Source organism: Sceloporus occidentalis, unplaced genomic scaffold (genome assembly GCF_023333645.1).
Source record: "Sceloporus occidentalis isolate IW3139 unplaced genomic scaffold, rSceOcc1.0.p SCAF_6, whole genome shotgun sequence".
Taxonomy (NCBI): domain Eukaryota; kingdom Metazoa; phylum Chordata; class Lepidosauria; order Squamata; family Phrynosomatidae; genus Sceloporus; species Sceloporus occidentalis.
This window is the reverse complement of record NW_028316986.1, coordinates 56,629,015-56,652,002: the sequence shown is the minus strand read 5'-3', so window position 1 is coordinate 56,652,002 and position 22,988 is coordinate 56,629,015. Positions and strand designations below refer to the sequence as shown.

Genomic DNA, 22,988 nt, shown 5'->3' with positions numbered 1-22,988 from the left:
AACAAAAGTCAGTCTGACTGAGTAGCATCAGGTAAAATAAATTTAAGCCTGCCAAACATTACTGATGATTCTAGCCATAAACGCAGAATTAAGGGGTTGTTAATTAATTCAGCTTCACCTTGCATTTTCCTGGCCCACAATGACACCATTAGTACCACACCTACTTGCAATAAACCAGACTCAAATTGTACTGACTGCCACACATTTCCCATGGCCAAATTCATTAAAAACTGTGGTGGCTTAGCAATTAAGATGCTGACTCTGATGATTGCAAGGTCGGCAGTTCAAGACCCAAGCGCCGCATGATGGAGCGAGCTCCTGTCACTTGTCCTAGCTTCTGCCAACCTGGCAGTTCAAAGGCATGTAAAAGTACAAGTACACTCTTACCTCGGGTTACGAAAATAATCCGTTCCGCCGCCATTTTCGTAACCCGGAAGTCTTCGTAAGCCGAGAAAGCCATAGGCGCTAATGGAGGGAAGCCGCGATTTGGTGCGAAATAGCGCCGAAAAGCACCAAAAGGTTATTCGTAACCCGGAATAACCTTCGTAACCCGGAAATATTTTTTATTTTTTTTTTTTCGTAACCCGAAAAGTTCGTATCCCGGCGCGTTCGTAACCCGAGGTAAGAGTGTATTTAAATAGGTACCACTTTGGTGAGGAGTTAACAGTATTCTGTACAGTCATGCTAGCCACATGACTACAGAGTCCTATTTGACAGCACTGGCTCCCTCAGCTTAGTAACTGAGACAAGCACAACCCCTTACAAGACTAGACAAACTTGTCAGAGGGGAAACCTTTACCTTTGACACTACATACAGATATATACAGTGGTACCCCGGGATACGAATTACCCGGGGTACGAATTTTTCGGGATACGAATAAATCCCATAGGGATTTATTGTTTCGGGTTACGAAGGTTTTTTCGGGTTACGAAAAAACCCCGGCGCTGTTTTAAATGGAGCCGCGGCGGAGCCGCGGCTTTTTTTCCATTAGCGCCTATGGGAATTCGGCTTACGAAGGTTTTTTCGGGTTACGAAATTAACCGCGGAACGAATTAATTTCGTAACCCGGGGGACCACTGTACACAGGATGGAAGCTGCCCATCTCCTTTGCTGTGATTGCTAGCACTGGAGCACTTCACCTCAGTTGCTGAAATATTCTAGTTTTTTCCTAAAACTTGTGGAATAAAGTTTTTTAAATTCGTATTAATGCCTAAAAGAAGCACTTGCATTGTGAAACTGGTTGCATGTTGTGTGTTCCTACACAACTGGAAACAAGCTGAGTACAATTTTTTTTTTTTTTTTTTTTTTTTGGCCTGTGTAGACAATCCCTCAGACAAGTCAGATATGACAGCTACCAAACAAATTGCTCATGAGTATACCACAAAACGTAGTGGAGGAAAAAGGACTTCCCGTTGATAATCAGCTGAATTAAATACAAGAATGTCAGCCAGGGGTCACAGCAATCAGAGACGCTTCAGTCACCTTTAGAAACTGACTCTAAAGAATGTCTGCTATTTTGTTGTTTTCCTCCAGCTCTTTGGAGTAAGATGATCTTGCTCTTAATAGGTCTTAGTCATTTTAATACTATGTTCTAGTAACTTTCCAGTTGTAATGCTATTTCTGTTAATTCATCATCCAGTAGTGCACCATCAAATTCCAAACATATTCTGCCTTTGATAATTGTTCTGATGCAGTTGATGTTGTTTGGGGAGGTTAATTTACTAAATTTGATGTAATTTTATAACTTATTGATTGTTAGCAAGCCACTCAGCCACTAAATAGATAGTAATTGGTCATTTTTAAGTGTTAGGTTCTTAGAATATTAGCATTCTAAACAAATACACCCTTGAATGCCTTATTCCTTAATGTTCCTAATGCTTTGGCAGAGAGAGTGGTGCTGCTTACCCTTAAATATACAAGGGAACTGTGGTTGTGGGGTTGGATCCATAGCATGTGGGGGAAGTTTAGCCCTTTCTCCCTTCTCAAGAATCCTAATAAAATTGTTCCACTTTCACTGCTATTTCCACAAAGAGAGATACTCCCATTGGCTATCCTCCCATTGTATCAGATTATTTGAAGCAAACAGACATGTTTCCAGTCCTAATTTGGGTCCTAGCTGCTTTTGTTACCAGTTCAACAACAGATATAATTTGAATCTGAGCCACTATATACTCTGTTTCCAGTAGAACTGGTTGTTGCTAACTTCATTAATATTCCAGGATAAAGCAGTTTACTAATTAAAAAAAAAAGATATAGCTAAAACATACAAAAGGTTATCATTTACACATAATTAAACTCAGTAAACTGGAAACAGTTTCAAACTAAGTTAAAAATTAAACTCAGTTTAAAAGAAATACCACATCTTATTAAATACTTTTCTTTAAAAGTAAGATTAATGTGGCCTCTTAGGACGGGAAGAGCAGACAGGCACAGAGCACTATCATGCATGAGCCCCAGTGGCTAGTTAGAGTGCTTCCCTCTGGATTCCAGCTGCCGTTGCTCTAGCCTCTGAATGAGAAGGAGAGCAGCCAACATACGACAAACTTGGATGCCTGGCTCCAGTGGCCTCCTTTGTGTATCCTTGTAAGCCTCAGGACAGAGAATTATCAACAATTTGTAAGGTGTTTTGGGAGCCTTTTTAAATGAAGGGCAGGATATAAGTGTGCCAAATAAATGTGATTGCTCCTTTGAAAACCTGTTGGAATAAAAAGGTCTTTGTCTCTTGACAGAAAGACACCAAGGTATGAACCATTCAAGCCTCTCTAGGAGGAGAGTTTTTTAGTATGAGAGCAGCCACCAAAAATGCCACCTCTTATGCTCCCATGAGAAGTGCCTGATAAAGAGGTGTGTCGAAACTAAGAGAAAGTCCTTTCCCAAAGATCTCTGGACCCAGGCAGGCTCATACGGGAGTATAGCCAGATAGGCTGGACCTGAGCCATATAAGGCTTTATAGATCACAGCCAACGTTTTCACTTGTGCCTGAAAATTGACTACAGTGGACCCTTGTTATATCCTGGGATTTGGTTCCAAGATCCCCCATGTATAACAACATCTGTGTATGCTCAAGTCCCATTAAATTTAATGACATAGCAAAATGGTGTCCCTTATAAAAAATGGAAAATCAAGGTTTGATATTTGAAATGTATACTTTTTTGGAACTTTTTCAAACCTTGTATGCTTGAATCCGTGTATAAAAATCAGTGTATAAGACTGTAGTAAGTAGTGAAACTTTCATAATAAAGAAGTCATGTGCTTCTGTAACTGCCCAAGTAAAAAAATCGGCTGCAATTCTGTGGATCAGCTGTAATTTCCAGTCTTCAGTAGTGATAAAGATCATTCACCAAATAGATAGTAACTGATGGTTCTCAACTAATCATTGAGATGAACTGATAAAACAGTTAACAATTTTATGTATAATTCAGCCATGTACTTTGAGCCTGTGTAAGTATCACTGGGGTGATTCACAGAAAAATGTAGAAAAATAAAATCAGATATAGTTGAGGCAGCTAGTAGTTAGAAATGTTATATTTCTACAGGATCCTTTTTCTGGCATAAGTGCTTGTATAAAATAGCAGAATGAAATTTGGCATACACTGTTTGGCTCAAACTCAGGGCAAGAGTGGCTATTGCATGATTTTGAGCAATATGAAACCTTGAGTGACATTTGATTTCATGAAAGAAATTCTGTGGTTCTGTTTCTGTTTGGCATGCAGTCATATATAGTCTATATATTAGGGGGGGGGGGGGAGTTACTTCTTCAATATGAATGCCCTCCCTCCTTTTAAAACTTTCTTGCATCCAGACTGGATTTCATCAATTGCCAGAAGTGATGAAAGTCAGGGCAACAATCAGAATATTCTTCCCTTTTATTTAAAGGTGGAATGGATGCATCCGTTTTCCTCTTCTTCTATTGCTTTCCTTTTTACTTTTCTCTAGATGTACAAAGCATGCTCTGGGATATGTAGCTACTAGTCAGGAAAAAAAGATCATTTTGGCTCAATAATAGAATTTTGTAGGTTCTCTTGTGTTGAAACTACTGTGGTTTTAGATGTTTTGAGAGATAAACAAGGAATGTGAGACACAATCTGACAGCACTGGGGTGGTGCATCAGCAGTGTGCTTCCTTGCCCCGTGCTCTTTGGGAAAGCCTTGTGCAGACACAATCCAGTTTGGAGCCATTGGTTTATAGCCATCATGCATAAAGTGACCATTGACTTATCATTAATTATTTATCATAGATCTATCTAAAATACTCTCTAGTTTGCACTACTACAGTGTTGAGTATCTTGTGTACATCAAGTGGTAAAAATTACATTTAAATCTGTTTGATTTCAAGGTTGTAACACAACAAAATGTTCTTAAAAGGGTGGGGGAATAGTCCTGCAAAGCACCATTTAAAGCAGGTAGTGATTCTTGGTTTTAACTATATTCCCCAAATTTTAACTATATTTTAAACATATATGAAATGTTTGTAACCCATCCTTCTGCAGTAGAACATATATTAAATTTATTCTACCATAGGTATACATAGGACTGCAGCCTTAATTCAGGATGTGCAGGAAAATCTCACTGCTTCTGAAATTTTACAAAACTTTCATGAGACTGCATTGTGCATGTTTGGCACCCTCCTCAAGATCTTGTCTCCTGCATTAAATAAAGACATGTACTGTACATGCACGCACAGCCCAAAATGTCACCATAGTTTTGACAATATGTATACAAACTGAATATGTGTAAAATTCCTTTTTTGTCTTATCTCAAGTGAAGCTAAGCAAGTGCATACCTGTTAATTATGCGGGGAGAGGCTGATATCCAAACAGCCTATGCAGTTTTTTGTGGGTTTTTCGGGCTATGTGGCCATGTTCTAGCAGAGTTTCTTTCTGACGTTTCGCCAGCATCTGTGGCTGGCATCTTCAGAGAATGCTTTTCCTGGAAAGCATAGGTTCGGTTTGCGGATGACTAGGACATCCAAAAATGGCAGTGTTCCTTCCTTTTCTTTTTCCATGGTGAATTGGATGTTGGGGTGGATGTTGTTCAGATGGTTCAGGAATACAGCCAGGTCTACTTCTCCTTGGCTCCAGATGGTTGTGGGCTTTTTTGGTGCTGGAAATTTGGTTCCGTTACGTGGATGACACTTTCACCATCTGGAGCCATGGAGAAGACCTGGCTGTATTCCTGAACCATCTGAACTACATCCACCCCAACATCCAATTCACTATGGAAAAAGAAAAGGAAGGAACACTGCCATTTCGGATGTCCTTGTCATCCACAAACCGAACCTACGCTTGGGTCACACAGTATACCGAAAACCCACACATACAGACCAATACCTGCACAAGAACTCCAACCATCGCCCAGGACAAAAAAGAGGCACAATCAAAACACAGGTAGACCGAGCAAAACGCATCTGTGAACCCCGCTTCTTGGAAGATGAACTGAAGCACTTGGACCGGGCTCTACAGACCAATGGTTATTCCAGCTCAGACATCAGCAGGGCTGCCAGGCCCAGGAATACCCAGAAAAGTGAAGACAAGCAGCCACCCAAAGGGAAGGTATTTTTTACCATATATCAAAGGAGTCACCGACAGAATAGGCAAAGTGATGAGGAAGCACAACCTTCAAATGGTTTACAAACCGACGAAGAAAATCCAGCAAATGCTTCACTCAGCCAAGGACCAGAGGGACCCTCTCACAGCCACAAGAATTTACCGCATACCATGCAGCTGCAGAAAAGTCTACATAGGGACCACCAAACGCAGTGTGCAAACAAGAATAAGGACTCAGCAAATGCAAATGAGAAACCATTCAGAGTCAGGGCTTTCCCGGCAAATAATTGATCACCAATTAGCAGACATTAATCCTCGTTTGCATTAGCCTCCGAGGCTGAGGCCAGCCATCCACACAGAGCAATACACATGCAAATCACTGCTGCATTCCCAGGCTCACTCAGTATATACACCCAATTTTTCCAGGCAAAGCATTCTCTGAAGATGCCAGCCACAGATGCTGGTGAAATGTCAGGAAGAAACTCTGCTAGAATATGGCCACATAGCCCGAAAAACCCACAAAAAACTATGGATGCCGGCCATGAAAGCCTTCGGCTTTACAGCCTATGCAGTTGTACTCCTTTTATTAGTCCATGCAACAAGGCAACAGTTTCTGCATTTTTCAACACGTTTCACTTTAATAGCTATGTTTTTAACTGGTTTTAATAAAGTTAGTTCAGTGATATTTTAATCTTTGTATTAGTATTTTTAAACTATGTTTCTTTTAACTGTTGAGTCCCAGACAGGGTAAAAGATAGGATATAAATCATTACTATCATCACCATTACCATAATAATAACAACAAAGAAACTATTGGTGAAGATGTGCACATTTTCTCCACAACCTCTTGGCTCCAAAATCTGGTAGAATTCAAGATGGAGCAGGAAAATTTATAAATGGGTATTTATAAACGGTGGGTTATGTCTAGTGGTAATTTTCCCTTAATGGAATATTCTTCTTAGAGGGGGGAGGCATAAATTAGGACGTCTGCTTTCCATTAGTCACTTATATATATTTAATTCCTCCCTGCACAATATTTTTCTGGGGATTGGGTACTCTCTGATACAGAATAGCTATGGCAGATAGGACTGTAGTACGTAAGGGGGGGTTGACAAAAGAGGAATGTCCCAATTTGCAGGACCAGTCTCCTGTAAGGCTGAAAAATAAAAATAAAATGGATGCAAACTTGTATACAGTGGGCTCTTCCCTTATGCGGGGGATCCATTCTGGACCCACCCACCCCACATAAGAGAAGTACCTTGTATGATGGAGCCCCATTAAAAACAACGGGGCTCATGCCTGTGGCACATGCGCCATTGCTTCTTCCAACATGGCTTTCAGTATATGCTGAAAGCTGCGTATGGCATGCCTGCGTATGATGCAGGTGCACTGTATATTAATTAAACGGTAATAATGTTTCAGAAGTTCAATTAAGATTGTAACATTTCTTGACTGAAACATATGAAGCCAGAAGCAAATAAATATAAAAACTTCTTCTGTTTGTTTGTTTTTTTAGAAGCAAAGCCAGCATGTATATTTAATAGCATGGAATATTATGATGGAGATACATTTCGAATGGATGCTTGCCGATTTTGTCGATGCCAAGGGGGTGTATCCATTTGTTTCTCAGCACAATGTGGTGAGCTTCATTGTGACAGATACTATGTACCAGAAGGAGAATGCTGTCCAGTATGTGAAGGTATATTTTTTTTCTCTGTTGTTTCAATTTAGTTCAAAGAGAGACAGATTTTAGTTCTCAAATTCTAAAAATGTGTGGTGATGATACTTCAGATCACCTGCTCAGAGATCCTTGATTTGGCCTATGAGAGTGTCATTCGCCTCTTTGACACATGAGCTACATTAATAATGAAAAGCGTGTTATATTTCAAAGAATATCACTCATGGTTGGAGGCTTGTTAGACGGTTCTAGACTTCTGAACCGGACTGGAGAATCTACAGTCACTGCATATGGTGGGGGGAGCTCAAAAATGGCCACAGCCACATCCCCACCATATGCGGCGACCGTATGAAAGCAGCAAGGGCGGCACTATACAAGTACGGTAGAAGAAAATCCATTCACCAGGATTCGTGGAAAGAAGTGACTTAACACGGTCCCGATGATGAGGTGAGGGGGTGCCTCACTGGGAAGGTGTAAGTGAAGGGCGGAGCAAGCTGCAGGTGTCCAGGATGCCCAGGGTATGGAAAAAAGAGCCGTGTTTGTGCTATCGCTCTGATAGTCCTGGAGACAGGGAGGGCTGGGCAGGCAGGGAGAGCTGACCAATCCAAGCAGGCTTTGTATACAACAAGTTTTCCTGCTAAATACCTGCACGTCATAAGCATTTGAATTAAAATTACCATATTGAAATCAAATCTGATGTTTTTTAAATGTTTGGTGTGCGTTGGAAGAGGGATAGTCTTATACGGTGAGTATATCCCAAACTCTGTATTTTAACTCGAAAAGCTGGGGGGTCGTCTTATACTCCCAGTCGTCTTATACGCCGGAAAATACGGTACCTGCCAGAAACAATTAACAGAGATGTGTCAGACAATAACATTTAACAGAAATGCATTTTATCAGTTTAGACAGATATTCCAACTACAGTTCTTGCCTGGAGTGAATGGATCTTGCTTCAGTTACCCATGCTCTAAATATTAATAGTTAATTAATATAATGTATTGTGTGTGAGACTGCCTTTAAAGATCAGAAACATCAGCTAGAATGAAATGCATCCCCTTGAATATTGTTAGTGTTTAGATGGTTGGATCTTGTAAGACCTATGTAATGCCAAGTATGAATGGTAGCCAATGAGTTTTCAGACCCAAATTATGGCTGATATTGGCCTTAAACGATTTGGATCTAGGTTGCTTAAAGTTCTGCCCATCCATACCAACCTGATCACTCTTTCAGGCAGTGAAGGTCTTGTTTGTGTGTCCCATGTAAGATCAATTGGGCTGTTGGATGCAGAGGAGCAATGAACAGCAATGTGGGCTAATCCCTCATTCAGTCCAGAGACAGCAGAAGTTCTACCCTGATTCCTACCCCATTCCTTCATTCCAGCTTCTTTCTTTGCCATAGCCCAAGGTTTTGGTTCCCCCTCCATACACTTTTGGTTGTATGTTTACACTTCACTTCTATTCAGGTTTCACACAACTATTTTTCTTCATCATTCAATTCTAACACGGGGGGGGGGGACCTATCCTCTTCAGTGTTTTCCTGTTTATCATAGTATCTAAAGAAGATAAGGAAATAGGAAAGATGCAGAAGAAAAAGCTGACTAAGAAAGTGGATGAAAAAGAAAGAAAATAAAGTAGCTAATCATTTTTAAACAGCTCATCGGAATTAATGAAGATCTACCCTGACAGCAGCCTCAAATGGCTGCTAGATGACAGATTCTTGGGTTTACAGATGAAGCAGAATTAAAAATAATATTGGTATACTCCAGTGAAAACGAACAGAAATTATTTGATAATAATTCTCAGAAGCAGCAGGGAAAAAAATGAGACTATTCTAGAGAAAATAGGGGAAAGGGCATGTTTTTGCAGAACAAATAGGTTTGGGGAGAGAAAGCAAGAAAGGTAAAGGAGAACAGGAAGGGTTTAATTGGATTAGATTTACAAAGAAAGAAAAAGGAAGAGGAGGAAAGAGAGCACACAAACTCAGATACCATCAGGAGAGGAGAGATCTCATGGTAGTTATCTAGGCAAATGCTTTGACTAGCCACCAGCTTGAGAGTTCAGTTGCATGAGGCAACGTGGCATGTGGGTGCCAGGATGTTGCCAAGCAAAGAGGTACAACTTAAGTGGCCAGAATGCCTATGTGCCAAGGTGTTCCATCAGCTGATTCTGTTCAGTTTGTTCATCAGACACTGAAAATTGTATGTCTGTCATACATTATAGGTCTGTTTTAAACACAGCACCTTGGCTACTATCTCTAGGACCTGTACATGAAATTACATCATCTGAAAATAATCAAGAGTTTTGAAATTTTCCTACAGCAGATTTAAGACTGTAAGGTTAGCATGACAGAATGCTTTAAGATAGGAAAATAATCTATTCTCTGGATGCTCCATGGGAGCAATCCATGTACATAAGGGTTATTTGCCACATGCCAGCACTCATCGCAGGAGTTCCAAATCCATAGGTTTTTCCCCCAATTATAACTGCCTATGCCTGCAACTTCCCTTAGTTTTAAAGTTGCCTGCCAAGCCAACTAGATGTATTTGTAAAACCTCTACATTATAACATATAGGAACTTAGAAAATAAAGTGGAAAATGCACAGAAATGGAAGAAGATGTGAGAGGAGGAATATAGACATGGCAGGTGGCTAACTCTGCCTGAGAAAGAAAAGAAAGCAGGCACGCAAGAGGTGGTGAGCAACACTTTTGCTGACTGTGACTAAGCAGATTGTAATCGTAATTAATAAGAAAAATGAGGAATGATCACGGAATCTGTTTATAGAGAATTTAATAATATAAATACAAAAATAGGACTTGCATTAGGAATTGAAAGGAGATTAATGAATTTAAACAATTGTAATTTGACGCATTAGTTTAATCAGATGAATTGATTGAATTTAGTAAACAGATGAGGTTTAAATTAATAAATTTAATACCTGATGATTTAAATATAAATCACAGAAATGAATTATAGCAATGACAAAGGAGACAAAAGGAAAGGAAATTATAGAGATAGGCAAGAATTAAGAGATATAAGTGGTAAAGGGAGGGGGAAACGTACTACTAAATCTAAACATTTGGAAAGTGAGAATATAGTGACAGATTCAGATGTAGAGCTATCAGAAGGGGAAGTAGATATGAAGGATTGGCGTGTCCAGGAAAATTGAAGCACTTAGAATCAACAAGCATGTAGAATCATAGAATCGTAGAGTTGGAAGAGACCACTAGGGCCATCCAGTCCAACCCCCTGCCATGCAGGAAATCCAATTCAAAGCATCCCTGACAGATGGCCATCCAGCCTCTGTTTAAAGACCTCCAAGGAAGGAGACTCTATCACCCTCCGAGGAAGTGCATTCCACTGTCGAACAGCCCTTACTGTCAGGAAGTTCCTGCTAATGTTCAGGTGGAATCTCTTTTCCTGTAGCTTGCATCCATTGTTCTGGGTCCTGTTCTCTGGAGCAGCAGAAAACAAGCTTGCTCCCTCTTCAATATGACATCCTTTCAAATATTTAAACAGGGCTATCATATCACCTCTTAACCTTCTTTTCTCCAGGCTAAACATCCCCAGCTCCCTAAGTCGTTCCTCATAGGGCATGGTTTCCAGACCCTTCACTATTTTTGTCGCCCTCCTTTGGACACGCTCCAGTTTCTCAATGTCCTTTCTGAATTGTGGTGCCCAGAACTGGACACAATATTCTAGGTGGGGCCTGACCAGAGCGGAATACAGTGGCACTATTACTTCTCTTGATCTAGACACTATACTTCTATTGATGCAGCCTAAAATAGCATTGGCCTTTTTAGCTGCCGCATCACACTGTTCACTCATGTTCAACTTGTGGTCTACTTGGACTCCTAGATCCCTTTCACACGTAGTTTCATTCAGCCAGGTGTCACCCATCCTATATCTGTGCATTTTATTTTTCCGCCCTAAGTGCAATACCTTACATTTCTCTGTGTTGAATTTCATTTTGTTAGCTTTGGCCCAGCTTTCTAGTCTATTCAGGTCATTTTGAATCTTGATCCTGTCCTCTGGGGTATTAGCTATTCCCCCTAATTTGGTGTCATCTGCAAATTTGATAAGTATGCTCCCAATTCTGTCATCCAGGTCATTGATAAAGATGTTGAATAACACTGGGCCCAGGACAGAGCCCTGTGGGACCCCACTGGTCACTTCTCTCCAGGATGAAAAGGAGCCATTGTTGAGCACCCTTTGGGTTCGGCCGGTCAACCAATTACAGATCCATTTAACAGTTTCTTTGTCTAGCCCACATTTTACAAGCTTGTTTGCAAGAATGTCATGGGAAACCTTGTCAAAGGCCTTACTGAAATCAAGATATACTATATCCACATCATTCCCTTCATCTACCAAGCTGGTAATTTTATCAAAGAAAGAGATTAGGTTTGTCTGGCATGACTTGTTTCTCTGAAACCCATGTTGACTTTTTGTGATTATGGCATTGCCTTCTAGATGTTCACAGACTCTCTGTTTAATGATCTGCTCCAGAATCTTTCCTGGTATTGATGTCAGACTAACTGGACGATAATTGTTGGGATCCTCTTTTTTCCCCTTTTTGAAGATGGGGACAACGTTTGCCCTCCTCCAGTCTGCTGGGATCTCTCCTGTTCTCCAGGAGTTTTCAAAGATTATTGCCAATGGCTCCGATATTACATTTGCCAGTTCTTTTAATACCCTTGGATGGAGTTCATCTGGTCCCGGAGACTTAAATTCATTTAGATTAATAAGGTGATCCTCTACTATCTCTTTACTTATTCTGTGCTGAAATTCCCCTATTCTGTCCTCTGCTCCATTATCCTCAGGTTGAGCACCCTTTGCCTTTTCTGAGAAGACTGAGGCAAAGAAGGTGTTGAGTAATTCTGCCTTTTCTCTGTCTTCTGTTAGCATTTTGCCATCTTCTCCACGCAGTGACCCTACCGTTTCTTTCTTCTTCCTTTTGCTGCGGACATATCCAAAAAAGCCCTTTTTTATTGTTCTTAACCTCTCTAGCAAGCCTGAGTTCATTCTGCGCTTTAGCTTTTCTGACTTTACCCCTATACATGCCTGCTATTTCTTTGAATTCCTTTTTTGTGATTTCCCCCTTTTTCCATTTCTTATACATGTTCCGTTTCAAGCTTAGCTCAGTTGAAAGTTCCTTAATCATCCATCCTGGTTTCTTGAGACACCTCCCGTTTTTCTTTCTCACTGGAACTGTTTGAAATTGTGCCTTCAGTATCTCTCTTTTGAGAAACTCCCATCCATCCTGAACTCCTTTATCTTTTAGTATTTCTGACCATGGAATCGCCCTCAATACTTCTCTAAGTTTACTGAAATTTGCTCTCCTAAAGTCTAGGATGCGTGTCTGACTATGCCTGGCTTCTCCTTTCCACTGTATTACAAACTCCAGGAGAACATGGTCACTTCCACCTAATGATCCCACCACTTGCACCCCATTAACCAAGTCATCCTTGTTGGTTAGGATCAGATCTAAAATAGCTGACCCCCTTGTTGCCTCTTCCACCTTTTGGACCATGAAATTGTCTTCCAGGCAAGTGAGGAATTTGCTAGGCCTTGAGGATTTTGCTGAGTTTGACTTCCAGCAAATATCAGGATAGTTGAAGTCGCCCATCACTACTACATCTCTCTTTTCTGACTGTGTGGTCATCTGTTCTAGAAAGACATCATCCAATTCCTCAGTCTGACTTGGGGGTCTGTAGTAGACTCCCACCGTAACATCCTTGTTGTTTCCCTCCCCTTTGATTCTTATCCAGATGCTCTCCACCTGGCTTCCATGATTGATGTCCAGGATCTCTTCACTGGTGTAAATATCTCTGACATATAGTGCTATTCCTCCTCCTTTCCTGTTTGGCCTATTTCTCTTAATAAGGTTATACCCCTCTATTTCCACATTCCAATCATGAGACTCATCCCACCAGGTTTCAGTGATGCCTATTATATCATATTTGCTTTGTTGTACTAGGAGTTCGAGTTCATCTTGCTTATTTCCCATGCTCTGTGCATTAGTGTAGAGACATCGCAGACCATGGTTCCCTTTTACTTGCTGCCTGTTCAAGTTTTTTTGCCTCCCACTGTTGGGTCCTTGCACTGTTTGCCTTGTTTCCTCTGTGTCAGTTTGACTATTTTTGCCATCCCTTTCGCCTTCCTTAATATTGTCTCCCTTCCCCTCGGAACTCAGTTTAAAGCTCTCCTGATCAAGTTCTTGAGACTGTTGGCAAAAACATTTCTTCCAACTGGCGTGAGATGCAACCCGTCTGTTGCAAGAAGTCCCTCCTCATGGAACCGCAGCCCATGATCGAAGAATCCAAATCCTTCTCGGCGGCACCATCTGCGAAGCCAGTTGTTCACATCTGCTATTTTCCTCTCCCTTCCTGGACCATGCCCTTCAACTGGCAGAAGAGACGAGATGACAACCTGTACATCCATTCCTTTCAGGTTCCTACCAAGCGCCTCGTAATCCCTTTTGATGTTCTGAATGCTGTGTCTTGCAGTATCATTAGTTCCCACGTGGACCAAAAGGAAGGGGTATTGGTCAGTAGGCTTGACCAGTCTTGTCAGCCTCTCTGTCCCATCACGGATCTTTGCACCTGGAAGACAACACACCTCTCGAGACATCTTGTCAGGCCTACAAATCACTGCTTCTGTACCCCTCAGCAAGGAGTCGCCCACTACGACCACACGCCTCCTCCGAGGCTTAGCAGCGACTGTTCCCTCGGGTGGGACTCTCAGGCTCCCTGCTCCTTCCCTGAAGTCTGTCCATGCTGCTCTTCTTCATCCTCCTTGATAAGGGAAAGAGCTTCGAATCGATTCTCTAGCTGCAAGCTCCCCAAACAATTCCTTCTTGGCTTACTTCTCTTTGTGACATTCCTCCAGCTGTCTGCCTCCTCTGTTTGGCAAGTGACCTCTTCCACCCTAGCATCTTCCTCTGCGTGGTACTCATCCAAGATGGTTAGTTCTATTGTGTCCAGGAAATCCTCTTGTTCCCTAATCTGCTGAAGTGTAGCTACTCTGGACTCCAGCTGCTGCACTTTCTCCTCCAAGAGTGCTACCAACTTGCACTTGGTGCATGTGAAGTTCTCCACTTCTGTAGACAAGAAGAGAAACATCCCACAAGAGTTGCAGGTGACTGCAGCAGATCCCTCGTTGTCCATACTGCAAAGTCTTTAGTTGAGTATAACAGTCAATCTACTGGGAATACTTCTTTAAAGGAATGTACTGGCTGCTATCTTACACTTAAAGGGAAGGTTCTGTTTCAATATCTGATTCTAACCTGATGCCACTTGAGCAGAGTTGTTGAGTTAAAGAAAACTAAAATTCTCTCCTTCTCCTCTCTCTGGCCGGACTGTTCTGGAAGACTCTGGAAGTTGGTATATAAAGCTAGCCTGCTAGCTCCGCCCCCTTGTGACTCACAGATGTGACTCACAGAAGCTCCTCCCCTTCAGCAATGAGCACACGGTCTCAAGCACACAGTCTCAAAATGGCTGCCAAGCAGCTCCTCTCCTTCTCCTCTCTCTGGCCGGACTGTTCTGGGAGGCTCTGGAAGTTGGTATATAAAGCTAGTCTGCTAGCTCCGCCCCCTTGTGACTCACAGATGTGACTCACAGAAGCTCCGCCCCTGTTGAGTTACAGAAGCCACTGGAGGAGTGGAGGATCCTGGGTGGCGGCGGCGGCTTCTGCGGCAGACTTCTGAAGCCCCTGGAGGATCGGAGGATCCTGGCGGCGGCAGCGCGGAGGAGTAAGGGGCCGGCTCTTTTCCTCAGCCCGGCCAGCTCTGAAGCCGCTTCCCTGCCACCTTTTAGAAGAAAAAGGGCGGCAAGAGCCTAGCCACCGCGGATCCTCTCTCAGGCCTCCAGAGAGGCCCCCTCCAGCCGGCGCGAGTGCTGGCTGGCTGGGAGAGGACCCAGCAAGGACCCCAGAGAGAGGGAGGTGGCTATGCCATTCGCCTGTCTCTGTGGTAAAAATCCGGCGCATAAGGCAGACTTAAAGAGTCGCCTTATACGCCGGAAAATACAGTATGTCTGTCATTAGTGTTAATAGTTATGTGTGATGTTTCTTACTGCTTTCAGAATTCTTTTTTTCTAAGTTTCCATACCATCTTTAGGTGATATACAAGTGTTTAAAGGTAGTATTTGAACCTTTTAAACAAATCTGATAAAGATAAAATAAATATATGCCTTTTACAACAATAGTATATTTGTCAGCTTCATAATAAACTTAGAGTACAGTGGATCCTCGGTATACGCGGGGGATCCGTTCCGGACCCCCCCCCCGCTTATACCAAAATCCGCGTATGTTCAAAGCACTATTCTGTCCAATGGCGGCGCGCGTGCACCGCCATTGGACAGAAAAGTCCCCTTCCTCTTTCCCCCTCCTTCCTAACTTCCCTCCCTCCCTCCCACCTACCTACCTACCTACCTACCTAAAACTAACTAACCTACCTTCCCTTCCTCCCTCCCTCCCTCCCTCCCTCCCTCCCTCCCTGGTTCGCCGCCACCGCGTCTTCGCTGCTGCTGCCGCCGCCACCGCTGTAAGTGGCTCGGATGCAGCCTGGAGGTCTCTTGGCCTCCAGAAGCAGCACCCAGCCGTTTTGTGGCGGCGGAGGCCGAGGCCGCGAGGGAGAAGAGGCTTGGCCTCGTCCTCCTCGCGACCTTGGTCTCCGCCACCGCAAAATGGCCGGCTGCTGCTCCTGGAGGCCAAGGGGCCTCCAAGTTGCAGCCGGCTCTTTAAGAGAGGCGGCGACCAGGGAGGACGAGGCCAGGCCCCGTTCTCCCTGGTCGCCGCCGCTGAGGAAGAGCCGGCTGCAGCCTGGAGGACAAGGGCCCCTTGTCCTCCAAGCTGCAGCTGGCTCTTCCTCAGCGGCGGCGACCAGGAGGACGAGGCCAGGCCCCTTTCTCCTGGTTGCCGCCGCCGAAGGAGAGCCAGCTGCGGCCTGGAGGCCCCTTGTCCTCCAGGCTGCAGCCGGCTCTTCCTCAGCGGCGGCGACCAGGGAGAACGGGGCCTGGCCTTGTCCTCCCTGATCGCCGCCTCTCTTAAAGAGCCGGCTGCAGCTTGGAGGACAAGGGGCCCTCGTCCTCCAGGCTGCAGCCGGCTCTCCTTTGGCGGCGGCGACCAGGAGAACGGGGCCTGGCCTTGTCCTCCCTGGTCGCCGCCTCTCTTAAAGAGCCGGCTGCAGCTTGGAGGACAAGGGGCCCTTGTCCTCCAGGCTGCAGCCGGCTCTCCTTCAGCGGCGGCAACCAGGAGAAAGGGGCCTGGCCTCATCCTCCTGGTCGCCGCCGCTGAGGAAGAGACGGCTGCAGCTTGGAGGACAAGGGGAGGAGAGGGACTTTGTTCCTAATGGCGGCGCGCATACACGCGCGCCGCCATTAGGAACAACTTCCGGGTTTGCCATGCGCGTATGCTCAAATACGCGTATGGCAAATCCGCGTATAGGGAGGTTCGACTGTATAACTGATAGACTGTGTTTACACATTGCAACAAGCCATACTGCGTTTTTAGAAAATGGCTTGTTATGGTGTATGAAACTACCTTGGCTAACAAACTGTGATTTATTAACCAGTCATACATCAAGGTCTGAATCCATGGGTAAATCTTTGATAAATTCTAGTTTATTTAAATTGTGGCTTGATGTGGCATCTAAGGCCTGTTACAGACTGCCAAAATAAAGCTGCTTCGGGTCTCTTTGGAGGTATGCTGTTTAAATGATGCATGCATCTGAAGAATCTGGAAGCTGCACCAAAGCTGCACTCCAGGGCTTAGGAATGGAGTGTGGTTTTGCGTGACCTCCGGACTCTTAGGACCCATGCATCCTTTAAATGGCATACCTCCAAAGAGACCCGAAGCAGCTTTATTTTGGCAGTCTGTAACAGGCCTAAATGAGTAAATGTGGCTTGTCCTAGCTTGTTTTCCCAGCTGCTCACCAAAAAAAGAAGCTGACAAAGAGGTGGGAGAGAAACCAGAAACGGAAAAGACAGTTAAGTTATGATTTGCTTGATTGTGTGCCATGCAAATCATGGGTTAAACAATAAACCGTGACTAGTAATAGCCATTGTCTATTCTGACATGCAGCCATATCCACAGTGTAAATACAATTTGTGCTTGGTAACATTTTACAAAGGTAGTTTACATTTTCGGATACTTTTGAGTTTGTGCAACTTTGCTCTAGTGAGCATATCAATCTGTCTTTGCAGTATATCATTTTAAACTTTGCTCTGATATTCAAAATTTTCAAAGCACTATATTGTCAGTTTGGCATATATTATTGAGTACTGACATGCATTCAAACTCAGTTTTGTTTCTATTTTGCTTTTCTTTGATTTTTTTAGATTCCATTTCTCCTGTTAGTAATCCTGCTGGCTGCTATGCAAATAGTCAGATTCAAGCACATGGTGACCGCTGGAGAGAAGATGATTGCACTTTCTGTCAGTGTATCAATGGGGAATCCCATTGTGTTGCCACAGCCTGTGGACAAAGTTGCTTGAATCCTGTTAAAGTGCCTGGGGAATGCTGCCCAATGTGTGAAGGTCAGATATGGAAAAATCAAATGCTGTAATTCTTTCGGCCTGGAAAGCTTAATAGCTTTGATTTCAAGGATGGTGGTGGTGATTTTTTTAAACAACCCACAAAGAACATGTTTTTGATGACAACAGAGAATTATGCTGTATTTTTATAATAATAAATACAATAATTTTATTATAATTTAATAATTATAATAAATATATATATAATGAATTATAATAAGTTTAACACTGTGCCCATCTTCAGGCCAATTACTTAAGTTAGTTTGCTGTCTTAGGCCTCATCTGCACTGCAGAAATAATGCAGTTTGTTACCATCTTAACTGCCAAGGTTCAATTTATTTATTTTATTTATTTATTTAGGTATTTATACCCCGCCCTTCAGCCCTAATGGCTCTCAGGGCGGCTGAGATATAGCATCATGAGATTTGTATTTTATTGTGACACCAGAGCTCTGACAGAGAAGGCTAAATATCTCACAAAACTACAAATCCCCACATTTCATAGCATTGAGCCATGGGAGTTAAAGCAGTGTTAAACTGTTAAAAGAAACTCTCCTAAAACATGGCCACATAGCCTGAAAAACCCACAAAAAAACTATTAAACTGCACTATTTCTGCACTGCAGATGAGGCCTGTAAAGAATAGATCCTCCTTAGTTGACTATGTAACGGGCATTTAAGTTAATAGAATCTGACCTCCATGGTAAAAGAGTATCTTTTATGATACTTTATCTTTCACATACACATACACACCACATATCACAGTGTTTGTTTGTTTGTTTGTTCTATAACCTTTCTTTCTCCTGCTATCGGGGTCAAGGTAGTAGTTCACCAGTAACTTTCAAGGGACAGCTTTTCAAGTAAAGATCAATTGTGTGTAGTCAGAGCCTTTTGCTGGAAAAGAGCAGACAATGTTCATATCATGTGTAGCCACAGGAATCCAGCAGTCTGGAAATAGTTTGGAGGGAAATATTTTCCTACTGATCCTGTGTTTTGTCCTTCATATTTAAAAAAACAGGTTATCAAGGATATTGTGTGGAGCTGGGTGCTAAAAATAGGAATGGACCTATACTATACTATTAGGAATTTTTCATACTCAGGTTTGAAATGAGGAAGATTTCATATTCCTTTCTCTGCTTCAATTCTTGATGTATTTGTCATCTCTCTCTCTCTCTTTTTTTTTTTTTTTTTTTTTGGATTCCTCTCTTATTTATTCTGTAAAAATTTAATTAAAAGAAAAAGGCAAGCAATGTAACCCTAAAAACATTTTTTAGATGGGTGATTTGTTGTTGCTGCATTAGGAATTTGGGCACCAGGAAGGAAATTCTGTAGCGCTGAACTTGGAACTGGTATTTTTCATGTAATGAACTCAGGGAAAAGAAAAGCTGTCTGGAATGCTAAGTATGAGAATGGAAAACATTTAGTCACCCTTGGAATGATATGAATGTTTTTCCAGGAAGCTTAAGTAAACGCATATTCTGCAGCTCAGAAAGCAGTATTTAACTTTTTTTGGAAGACATACAATGTTCTGTAAAGAACATGGAAATTTCAAAGTTCATTAAGGAACAGGTTTAACAGGGAGAAAATAAATGATTTGATTTGATTAAATAGCTAAATAGAGTTGCTGTTGCTCAATTCTGTGCATTTTAGTGTATCTTTATTACATCGTAGAGCCAGTATGGTGTTGTGGTTTGCGTGGTGAACTGGCTCTGGAAACTAAAGTTTGAATCACATTTCAACCATGGAAATCCACTGGGAGATCCTGAGCAAGTCACATTCTCTCAACCTCAGAGGAACTGCTTTCTGGAAGGAGAGTTTAGATGGCACTGCCTGCAGAGACTAACCTGAACGTATATTTTATTGTCTTTATAATAAAATAAACAGTAGGGATATCACAGTAAATCCAGCTTGTGAATGTTTTAGTATAGAAGTGGTTCTTGCTCATGGGCTTCGGTATTCTGGAACAATTTTATTTTGTACTCTTCTTATTTCTGTCATAGAACATGAGTACCTCTTGGGGGGAAATGTTTCTTAGGAACTGTCAGTTGTTTTCACTTTTGCCATTGTTGGTAACATTTCTTCTTTTGAATAACTTAAATGTAAAGTATGTGGCTTTTCACAATGTGGAAAACTTCTGTAAACTGCCAAAAGTCAGTTGTCTCATGGCATAATACTAACTTATAAAGTAATGTATGCAGATCACAATTAATTAATTAATCAGTGCACTCTGTAGAAAACAGACAGAAGACCCCGTCCTCTGTTCCCTTATCTGTTGGAGTTCCTCAGGGCTCTGTTTTTGGTCCCCTTTTGTTTTCTCTCTACATATTGTCCCCAGGAAAACTTATCAGCTCTTTTGGTTTTTCCTATCATCTGTACGCCAATGACACTCAGCTGTATCTTTCCACCCCTGACCTTTTTCCGGGTCTTGAACAGCAAGTTTCATCTTGTCTTACAGCTGTCTCTCAGTGGATGCACCATCGGCGTTTCATGCTCAACATGTTCAAGATGGAGCTTCTTGTCTTTCCACCTAAGCCCTCCCTCCAATACTCCTTTTCTGTTTCTGTTGATGACATCTCTGTTCAACTGGTCCAGGGAGCCCGCAATCTTGGTTTCATTTTTTATTCTACTCTGTCGTGTATCCCCCCAGATCCAGAATACAGCTAAGGCATGTAGATTCTTTTTATACAATATTGCAAAAATCCGTCCATTTCTTTCAGTCTCTACTGCCAAGACTGGTACACAGTCTGGTTGTCTCATGACTAGGCTATTGTAACCTCCTTCTGGCAGGGCTTCCTCTCTCTCATCTCTGTCCTTTAATTTCTGTACAGCATTCAGCTGCACGCATTATTACATCCACCCACCACTCCAACCTTATCTCTCCTTTATTATCATCCCTTCAATGGCTCCCCTTCCCCTTCCGTATTCAGTATAAGCTCCTGTTGTTGACTTTTAAAGCCCTCCATGGGCTGGTCCCTCCTTATTTATCAGACCTTCTTTCTCCTCACTTTCTCGCTTGGGCCCTCTGTTCTGGTAGTCGAGATCTGCTGTCTCATCCCAGGATTTTCTCTGCCCCGTCCCAGATTCGTCCCTTTTCATTTGCTGCCCCTCACTCCTGGAACCTCCTTCCCCCACGAGCCACACGGGTCAGCACTTCTTTAACCAGTTTGAAAACTGAGTTGAAGACCATCCTGTTCAGAGAAGCGTTCCCAGGCATTGCATGACTATTATTTGCTATTTGACGTTTTTAATTTGTTGCCTGTTTTACTGAACCCTTTCCTCTATTGTTATGTATTATTTATATGTATTATGCTATTATTTCTTAGATTGTACGTCATGGGCAAGTTTACTCTTATCTATTTTATTGTGTGAATCTACAGCACTGTGCGAATCTACAACACTATATAAATAAAGTATAATAATACTAATAATAATAATAATAATAATAATAATAGAATGTTTTAAACAAAAGCCATTTAATTGTAGGCAATGAGAGTGGAAACAATTTGAAGAGCCTGAATGTCCAGTCAGGTTAGAAGTAGGATTTAAACTTAAATTTAGGATTCTTTTATATAGAAATGAACTGTATAATTCTGTATGTACCGATTTCTGTGTACACAGAAAATAGTGTATAATGTGGTACACACTGTATGTTGAATATCTCAGTGTCCTGGCTCAATGCTAGGGGATTGTGGGAACTGTAGTTCTGTAAGGCATTTACCCTTCTCTGTCAGAGACCTCTGGTGCCACAATAAACTACAGTTCACAGGATTCCCTAGCACTGAGCCAGAGCAGTTAAAGCAGTCTCAAACTGGATTATTTCTGCAGTGTGTTCTGGACCAAGGGAAAAGTTCTTGGAGTGGATTGTAGAGAACAACTTGATAGAAATTGATCCAGCATATGGCTGATAAGAAAAAAGTAAAATTAAGAACTGAATAATAAATAAAACTATCATAACCCCTTTATAGAAATGTATGATGTGACCTGTACAGTTACGAAAAGCAGTACACCTGAAAAATAATTTTTTAGGTCTGGAAATAATACAGAAGTAGATAACCAGAACTATAAAGGATCTGGAGCAATAGCTGAATCTGGAAAGGCTGCAGTACCTGGGGCTCTTATGATTACACAGTTGATAAATGTTTATAAAATTACGTATGGTGTGGAGATAGGAAGACGTTTCCTTTTATAATACCAGAATCCAAAGTCACCGAGATGAATGATGTGAAATTTAAAGTAGATAAAAGGATGTACAGTTGGCCCTTGATATCCATGGACCCCCCACCCCACCCCATGGATACCCAAATCTGCAGGTGCTCAACTCCCATTGTCCTTAATGGTGATGCAGCATCACCATTGGGAACAATGGGACTATGCCTCCCCAGACTCACCGAACTCCCTCGCACCGCACTCACTGTGGCAGTGGGCAGCCTCCTCCTCCTCTCCCCACCACAGCCGTGGCTATGTCCACCTCTGCCTCCTCCTTTCTCCTTCCTCCTCCTCTTGCCACAGCTGCCACAACCGCTTCTTCTTCCTCCCTCCTTCTCTTGCTGCAGCCACCTCTTCCTTCCTCCTCCTCCTCTTCCTCCTCCCTCCACTGCAGCTGCCATAAATAAAAAATCCGACTCCTCCTCTCTTCCCCCACCACGGCCATGGCCACAGCTGCCTTTTCTTTCCTCCTCCTTCCTTCTCTTCCTTCTCCACTTGCGGCAGCTGCCTCTTCCTTCCTTTTCCTTCTTCCTCTTCTCCTTGTCACCATCTCTTCCTCTGCCACCACCCCCCCATGGGCTTGCCATCTGCGGATGCTGGAATCCATTGATGGCAAGCCCGCAGATACGAAGGACTCACTGTATTTGCTTATATTGTGCATAATTGAACTAATGAGAGACTAGGGTTTGAATCCCTGCTTGGCCATGGGTAAATCACATTATCTCAGCCTCAGAGGAAGGCAGAAGCAAACTGCCTCTAATGAAGTCTGCCAAGAAAATCCTGTGATAGGTTTGCTTTAGGGTCACCATTAGGCAGAAATGACTTAAAGACACAAAAGAACAACTCACTACTACAAAAAGTAGTGATGATGCCAAACTGAATTATTTCCAAAGGGGAGAAGTAAAATCATGATGATAAAGTAGTTTGTGACTATATTGTTCCCAATTTCAGAGGCAATATGACTCTGAATACCAGTTGCTAATGAATTCTAGTGGTAGGGTACTATTATACTGATATCTTGATGTGAACTT

At 42.5% G+C, this 22,988-nt stretch overlaps 1 protein-coding gene across 4 annotated transcripts in view; it reads left to right on the top strand.

Annotated features, from left to right (window-relative positions):
• Nucleotides 1-22,988, top strand: part of CRIM1 (cysteine rich transmembrane BMP regulator 1) — a 178,338-nt gene that overhangs the window by 120,065 nt on the left and 35,285 nt on the right. For 3 of the 4 annotated variants that reach the window (XM_089529751.1, XM_089529750.1, XM_089529752.1), the window contains 2 exons: nt 7,063-7,245; nt 17,559-17,756. The exons of the other annotated variant lie outside the window; for it this stretch is intronic. In XM_089529751.1, the coding sequence (XP_089385877.1) occupies nt 7,063-7,245; nt 17,559-17,756 (381 nt within the window). The remainder of the gene's footprint in view (nt 1-7,062; nt 7,246-17,558; nt 17,757-22,988) is intronic. 4 annotated transcript variants of the gene reach the window in all.